The sequence below is a fragment of the Mya arenaria genome, chromosome 3, assembly GCF_026914265.1.
Source record: "Mya arenaria isolate MELC-2E11 chromosome 3, ASM2691426v1".
In the NCBI taxonomy this organism is placed as follows: Eukaryota; Metazoa; Mollusca; class Bivalvia; order Myida; family Myidae; genus Mya; species Mya arenaria.
The window spans coordinates 86,693,229-86,702,288 of NC_069124.1; the positions used below are offsets into that span (position 1 = coordinate 86,693,229).

General features: G+C 35.8%; 1 protein-coding gene across 1 annotated transcript; it reads right to left on the minus strand.

Annotated features, from left to right (window-relative positions):
* Nucleotides 1–728: 728 nt before the first annotated feature.
* Nucleotides 729–9,056, minus strand: LOC128229084 (protein prenyltransferase alpha subunit repeat-containing protein 1-B-like). Its single transcript, XM_052940746.1, has 8 exons — nucleotides 8,959–9,056; nucleotides 6,694–6,860; nucleotides 6,254–6,329; nucleotides 5,519–5,623; nucleotides 5,212–5,363; nucleotides 4,808–4,959; nucleotides 3,649–3,875; nucleotides 729–3,367 (listed from the first exon to the last, which is right to left on the minus strand). Exons 1-8 carry the CDS (start codon nucleotides 9,030–9,032, stop codon nucleotides 3,130–3,132), a joined length of 1,191 nt encoding a protein of 396 aa, XP_052796706.1. The 5' UTR covers nucleotides 9,033–9,056; the 3' UTR covers nucleotides 729–3,129.
* Nucleotides 9,057–9,060: the final 4 nt, after the last annotated feature.

Below are 9,060 nucleotides of genomic sequence, written 5' to 3' on the forward strand. Positions count from 1 at the left end.
GATTTCATGTTTGGCGTAACCCTTGCTTACAAGATTCTGCTTAACACAGACAACCTGAGCACATCACACTTACACAAAATGATGTCAGCAGCAGAGGAACAGCGCAGCGCCAGACTTACCACTGCCACACTGGGGAGACTTCAGGAAGACATTTTGTAAGATCTGTCAACGGGAAGCTGGATGACCTAGATGTCGGTGAGCCTACACTGCCCAGATGAAGAAAAGTGCCACAGGGATTCAAGCAAGGAACCACCCAAGCAGAGTTTCTAGCTACCGAAAGGACCACTATCACCAGATCTACAACGAGGCACTCAATCTGGCGCTACCGAAAGGACCACTATCACCAGATCTACAACGAGGCACTCAATCTGGCCATGGGACAACTTCAACCAACAAGACACACAGACACCAAGAAGACAAGCTGCTCAAGAGTCTTGAACAGATCAGATGAAGCAGTAATTGTTGTAGATCCTGAAAGTTTACTCAGAAATTTATTTTGGAAAATAAACTGCACAGATGCAGTTACGTCACCAATATTGAAATTCTTTATGACGTTGGCTAGAGCTCTCAAACTTTCAAGATATTCAAGTCAAACATAATGTAACAGAAACAGTAAGTTATACTAACTCAAATAATAAGTAAAACCGCTTAAAACAAAATGTTTTAAGTGATTCCAGTGTTGGTAAAATTGTGTGTATCCGCGAAGTTCAAACAATACAAAGACAAACTAAATCTCAAATATTTAATCTGAAAGACAGGTAGAACAACACAGAAATCAAAGCCAGCTGTGGGCTAAGGTATGCTTAACATGTTATATAATTTACACTTCATCCTATTATGACAATCCTGTGAGTGACATAATCCATAACTGGTAGGTCTTGCTTATCTTAAAAATTGTATTTTAAAAATTCATGTCTTTTACAGGTAATCTAATAGTAATATTGATAATGGCTGTTCATTGTACAATGAACTGTTTCAGTTCATATAAAAAAAATATTTTAGCATGAAACATTGAACTGGTAGGTCTAATAAAACTTTAAAACAGTCTTTTAAACATGCATATCTTTTACTCTTATTGTAACATTGATATTGACTGTTCATTGACAGCAATGAACTATTACAGTTTCTACTAACTTATTTTAGGTCCTCTATCCAACGGAATATACCCAGCTACTTTAAAAATGCAAAATACTGTGTTCCTTTGAGATATATTAATAAACAATAATGTGAACTAAATTTAAAAAAAAGTTCAATAGTGATAGTGCACGAAGCTTGAATGGTGTAGAAATGAAATTATAGCACATTTGAGGTTTTCATATATATACATACATGTACAATATTATTAATATATGCATAGTCTGATAAATGCTTAAAGTATGTTGTTGAATAATATCATTCATTCCATAATGGAATATATAAATATGCAAAATATCAAACCCACAAATAAGCTCTAATATCTCCATTTTACGGTTAATCATTATGTTAAATTTTGATACCTGATAAGCCCAAATGGTATCATTTAAAGGTTACTGCTTGTTGATAACCATTATGTAAAATAAATGACCAAAAGTGCATTGATACAGTTTCTATTTTATTTCAACTGATACGAGCCATAAAATGAGCCAGTTTGCTCTGTTTCAAAGCCAAAAAACATTACATCTTTTTCTTCCCCTTACACTTTGAAATGATATAAAAAAAAAAAATGGCATCATAAGGTATCAAAATATCCCATATTGATGTATTCCGTACCTTAAAGCTGCATGACATAGCGTGCATTTACATGTGAATGAGGTTTTCATTTTGAATTACAAAAATGTGCCAAATAGAGTATTTATCAAATGATCAAATCTTCAAATATCAAAGCTACTACACTGACCTAGGTAACAGCCATGGCATTGAAAATGCTGCTACACTGACCTGGGTAACAGCCATGACGTTGAAAATGCTGCTTCACTGACCTGGGTAACAGCCATGACATTGAAATGCAGCTACACTGTTCTGCGTAACAGCCATGACATTGAAAATGCTGCTTCACTGACCTGGGTAACAGCCATGACATTGAAATGCAGCAACACTGTTCTGCGTAACAGCCATGACATTGAAAATGCTGCTTCACTGACCTGGGTAACAGCCATGACATTAAAAATGCTGCTTCCTGACCTGGGTAACAGCAATGACATTAAAATGCTGCTACACTGACCTGGGTAACAGCTATGATGTTGAAAATGCTGCTACACTGACCTTGGTAACAGCCATGACATTGAATGCAGCTAAACTGTTCTGCGTAACAGCCATGATATTGAAAATGCTGCTACACTGACCTGGGTAACAGCCATGACATTAAAAATCCTGCTACACTGACCTGGGTAACAGCCATGACATTGAAAATGCTGCTACTCTGACTGGGTGACAGCCATGACACTTGAATGCTGCTACTCTGACTGGGTGACAGCCATGACACTTAAATGCTGCTACACTGACCTGACTAACAGCCATGACATTGGAAATGCTGTTACACTGACCTGCTAGACAGCCATGACATTGAAAATGCAGCTACACTGACCTGGGCAACAGCCATTACATTGAAAATGCTGCTACACTGACCTAGGTAACAGCCATGAAATTGAAAATGCTGCTACACTGACCGTGGCAACAGCCATTACATTGAAAACACTGCTACACTGACCTTGGTAACAGCCATGACATTATATGCAGCTACACTGACCTAGGTAACAGTCATGACATTATATGCAGCTACACTGACCTTGGTAACAGCCATGACATTATATGCAGCTACACTGACCTAGGTAACAGTCATGACATTGAAAACATCTTCCCAAATCACATATATTAATTATTGCAAAGTCTGTTGTACTACATAATATAATACACCAAAGATCTATGGTATAAACTTGTTCCACAACACTGTAAATACAATACACTTAATATCTATTATTTTTTGGAATAAAAACACAAAGTTGGAAATTAGAAAAAAACCACAAGTGGTAGAATTCATGTTATAAACTTGTTCACCATTAGGTATAAAAACCGGCCTATTTCTTACACACAAAGAAATTATAAATATAAATTACATAAACATTCCACCATTGTTATTAAATTTTGTTTATATTATTTTATCACAGCTTTTTGCATCCAGTCAATGTAGTTTTGAGCAAAAAATTTCTGAGTGCTGTTTGAGGCCTTGAGTTCATGAGTCTGTACAGAGTTGATCTCACGATATTGCAGGGCCGTAGGATCTAATTCAAGTCGCGTCTTCTTCTGCTGTATCCCAGCCCCAGCAGCATCTGGGGAGCCACAGCTGGATGATTGAATGTACAAGCTGTGCAGGCTGTGAAACACATACTTCCTGTAATACAATGAAACACTTCATGACTGTCAGATATCTTACACAAAAAAGCAAGAATTACATTGATAATTTCTTTCAGTGGACATTGCACATCACCTTTGATATATCTGCTATTGTATGATGGATATTTTTCCAGTACATCTTTTTAAATGTTAATAAGTGAGTAAAATAACTAGCTTTTTTATTTTGATTTAAGCTCTTTGTCATTTTGGAAATCACTGATGTTTTTAAGCATATGTAATAAAAGTCGTGAATTTCTGTTTGTCTTTTTGACCACTGACCTATGGCACCACATGGCCTCATGGCCCTGAAATGTGGAGATCAGATCAGAAGTGAACCGGTGTTCCTTCTCGAGTAGACTGAGGTAGGATATGGACATCTGTACATGCAGCGTCTCCCTCTGTGTGCCGAGGCTTGTGAGGAGGAACTGGCGGTAGTTGTACCCACATGTATCTGATATGTGCTTGTTCACCCAGCACTCTGTTCTCTGAAGCTCTCCTAGAAGTATCTAGATAAAACATGACAGAATGCTTGAATATGCTGAAGTTTCAGACGACAATGTCTTTATGGACCAGAAATATTCTTAAATAAAATAGAAAACAAATCTTATCTAACCATAATCAGTTATTTAATTATTTAAACTAAATACAACAAGGAGTATTTAATTAGTAGTGGCATCATTGCTGCAAAATCACGGTTTCCTTGTGCACATGCATGCGTAGCATACCACTTTATTTTTCTGTAAGCCTATCCTGTGTTTATATCTTCCACATGGTACTAGTAGTTTAATGGGTTTTTGAAGGCAACATAGCATTTCACAATGACTGAAACATGTCTGAATATGGAGAAATTATCAAAGATCAAAGAGCGTAAAGTAAAATATGTATCAGGGATAAATTTGTCAGCAGTGTATTTGATCTTGAAGGAAAGATAAAAATGTGCAAGGTTTGCGCATGTTGGACACTGCACTTGTTGACTCCAGAACAGAAACTGGCACATGTTGAAAAGGCATCAGAATTGCTCTCTAAATTCGAAGAAGAGGACGGTCCACTTTGTAGCCCAAGTCCCAGCACCTTAGCACAGTATCGTCACAGGCATATTTTATAAGGGATATTGATTTCTATATTGTAATTGATCACTATTATACCAAGTGCCCACAGCATGTGGTGTCAAGTTGTTGCATGATAATGCACACGCGCATACCTCTACACTGATGACAAAAAATTTGCAACAGCATAATCTCCATACAGACCAGACTTCTCACCAGGTGACTTCTAGTTGAAATGCACATCTAGTAGTGTTACCACAGATGTTGTTTTGTGGCATGCAATGCTGTTTAGAAGTGCCTTATATGAGTGTGTAAGTTATCAAAATATTTCAAAATATAACATTTTTATTTAATAATACAGATACTATATATAATACTATACCACTACTAACCTGAATGGAGCAATTGTAAGCATGTTGTACAACCCACAGGCGATGAGACCAGGCGTAGTAGTTGCATGGGTACCTATCCGCGGCACACGTGCAGATATGCAGCTCTGTGCGTATCTGGGCATGGTAGTCCTGCGGACTCTCCATTGCTTCACCTGGTTACAAAATTACAAAAAATATCAATAGATGGTATGCATGCCAAAACATGTCATCATTGTATAATTCATTGGTCAGGAAAAGAAAATAACATATTCAATGCATTTAGCATTTCAGTTCTTCGCTTATAGTTAAAACATGACTGTAAGGTTTAAAACAGACAGTCTAAATTCCATCTTCTTTAAATAAACTTTTTTAAGCTTAAGCTAGTATAGTGATGTTGTCCCTAATTCATACTAGCAGTGTTATACCATTCTGTGCGGCTTGGTTGTTCTGTTGAAGGTCAAGGTTAAGGTCAATGGCATCCATGCAAACAAAACCATCCCGTCCACTGCCTGTGCTCATATTTGACCCCTGGCTCGACTGCAGGTGGTTGTCAATATATCTCCCTAACAACCAGCGCCTTTAAACATCAAATGCAGTTTAAAACTAATTCAATTTATTATCTTCTTTAAAATTTCAAAACAGGAAAACATTTGTTTTATAAATTAAGAAGGTTACTACTTTACTGCTATTAAGATAATTAAAATCACACATCAATATAGAAATGGTAGATACCTGTGACAAAATGTTTCTGAGCTCTTGGGGTGTTTGGTGAGCACAAGGGCACTGAGTTTGAGGTCATCACCCAAGGCGACCTCCCCTGTCTCCACCAGCTCCTTCCTGGAATATTCATCTTACACTTGCACATACTATCCACTGGTTTTCATACAGCATGCTATCAATAATCATTCTCTCTATCACTCACAAGTCCTTTTACAAACCAAATTTTCGGAAAAATGCAAATACATTTTAGCAGTAAAACTAGAGATTGCTTTTTTGAAAAAGCACTTGTCTCCCCCTGTGTGTGGTTGTATGTGAGAAATAATCAATAATGGACATGAAATTTGTACTTTTGGACCAGAGATGAACCAACATATGGGTCATCTACTTGTCATGTCAAACCTGCAAACCAAGTTTGAAGTTCCTGGGTCCAAGCATACTATTGTTATTAAGCTGAAACAAAGTGTGACCTACAGACTGATGGACAGGGCAAAAAAATATCTTCCCCCCTAAAAAGAGGCGAAAACTTTTATACAACCTAGTCTGCTCTTTTGCAAGATAAAGCTAAATTTCAAATTGATTAAGATTTTGTGATTCAGCCCACAAATGTGAGTTTTCGATAGCTGGCAATATGGTCAATTGTGCTAACAGAGAGCTAGCTTATTTTTGGGTCAGATTTTTTTTTTGTCTTCAATAGAAACAGATAACTGATGAAACTAATCAACTAAAATCATGGGTTAGTGGGTCTACCTGATGTTCCATGCAGTGTAGCATTCCGGGTTAAACAACACTACAGCTCTGGACAGAAAGCAAACCTCTTTGGGCTCTAAAATATACGATATGAAGTGATAAATTGGAAAGTATACTGTATAGTACATAATAATGGGTTCATTTAAACTTGGCAACATGGACATTCCAAATATTACATTCCGTTAGATTTGGGTCTGAAACTTTGACATTAAATTTTGTCATCAGTATACATTCCTCAAGGAATTATGAGAACGAAGCTATGCTAAACCTTATTTAATACAGATGAAACATTTTGACCAATGCTCAAGCTTAAAAATGATGTCAAAATTTTGGTCATTGCTAGTTAAATGTATCTGTTTATGCTCACAGACCAAATGCAAGTTTGTCACCCCCAAAAATTTCAAATGAAACATTGGTTAACATAGCTGTATATTCCCAACCTGTGAAACTGCATGTGTTTTTGTCCCTCCAGTCCATGAGGGCATGATAGGCGAACTGGAAGAGGATTCTAACACTCCATAGCTCCACACCCAGCTTGTGGTCCACCAACACAACCGGGCTGCAGTTGTTCTTGGGCTCCAGCACAGGTATGTAGTCAAACTCGTCACTGGAAATATTTACACAAACTTTTATTGTAAGAAAGTTTTAACTCAATAATGTCTTTATCAGATGAATAATTAAAGCTAAAGTAACTCTTGAGACGTTTGTTTTTCCCTTGTCTTTCCCTTTTTATAACACCTTTCCATACACAGTATTACCTGTATAAAATTATTAGCCACGCTAGGGCATATAAGGGATATTTTAACATCATTTGGAATTTGTTATGCTTCCATGTTATGCCACAACTCTAAACCATAAATCCAATGCCAAAATTCATAAGCATATAGTATAGGTGATTGTCTATTTGAAGGTTTGTATGAAAATTAATCGTTCAAATCTGGCGCAGTCAGATGAACGATATTTTTCACATGTACCTCAAAATAAATGATAATGGCAGAAATATTTTTGTTAGACAACCTTGTCACAGTCTTCAAGTCATTTTTATCTTTCGTCTGTTCCCCTGAAAATGCATACGTGTAGAAACGTTATTTGAATATTGGTATTTGCCAAACATACATCACTGGTTTATTACATGATCATCCTCTCCTGAAAATAACCTATGTACTACCTATGCCAGCATTATAATACATCGTATGGTACTCACATAAAATAATAAGACAAACTATGAAGTTACAATTTTAATATGAATGAACAATATGTTGACCAATAAGTATGTCATTTAAAAAGATCATCAATATGAAAATTTAACACTAATACAATTAAAAGATTTTGTTTTAAATTACAATTCCATTAATCTAAAAGTTATTTCAACCATTATTTAAGCTTAAATCCTTTAAGTTGACAAACAGGAGTAAAGTACTTTAAAATACTCACTGATCAACATAAATTAATCAAGCCCATAATACCAAGCCAGCATTCGTAAAACATGATTTTCTAACTTAAGTATAGTCATTTGCATAAAGTATCTAACTGGTCAATTGATGAATTTACTGGATAATTTCTGAAATCCTTTATTTTTTGTATTTTTTTTTATCTTATTTTTTGTCAGCAGTCTTATATAACTGGTTTCCATGCATTTTATCAGAAATTGGCTTGTTCCAAGACAAAAAATAAAAAAGGTTGTCAAAACGTTCAATCTGTGAGAGTGCAGCTTTAATGAAAACAGGATAATATGATAGCTACAATAATGAGCTATCAGGGATACTTTTTTTTATTGTTTTGACATTTTTTATGTATCCTTGTAACGCTTCAAATCTCTACTATTTAACACTGGGCGAAAGAATATATAGTAATATTATGCATTGATGTTGAATAATAATGACAAAATTGTTCAATATATACCCGACAGTGATCTAAACTGGATTGAATTTGTCAATAGAGTCTTATTTTCACATAAATATATTCTTGGTATAGAGATAATTTCAAAATTGTGGCCGCAAGGATTATCTGCGCAAGGACCATTCGCTACTTTTTGCAGGGATGGTGGACGTCTCGAGTCTGCCATAGTAAAAAAAATTGTCAAAAGACTTTTTGACGGCCATTTAGGTGGACTAAATTATATGACAGTAAGATGACGATAATGCAATTTACTGTAATTTTCACCATCGTAATATGGTGTTTTCATTCTCAATCACGTTTTCATTATCATGGTATCTGGAATAAAAAGCTTAATAATAATGGTTCATGTTGTAAATATTTGTTGATCCCTTCAACTAAAAATGTAGTTCAAAGACTTCAGACAGGTTGTCCGGTTAGCGTAGTGGTAAGCGCACTCGATTCTCATCAAGGTGACCTGAGTTCGATTCCCGGCCTGGGTGCAAGTGAGTTTGGTTAGTGGTCACCAAGCCGGACAAGTGGGTTTTCTCCGGATACTACAGTTTCCCTCACAACACAAGACCACAGCCTCGCGCAACATCGTGCAAACAAGAGTGACTTAGTAGAAGCTATCAAAGCTTTTTTTCACAATCGTTGTCAAATATATGTTTAAACTAATTACATTTTGACTTAAACTTAAGACGAATATTAAATTAATTTCATCAATTCAGCTTGTGGGAAGCTTATAACAATGATAATGTGTTAATGTTTATTATTTCAATCATGGTTATGTTTACAATCATGGTAGAAATGATAGACTCTTTTATTACATGTTTCCATCCCTTTTAAAGGCATTATTTAGATCTTGTAGAAGTCTTTTCCCTCTTTTATCAGGCGAGTACATTTTCTAGTTTTGTTTACATGCTCCGATT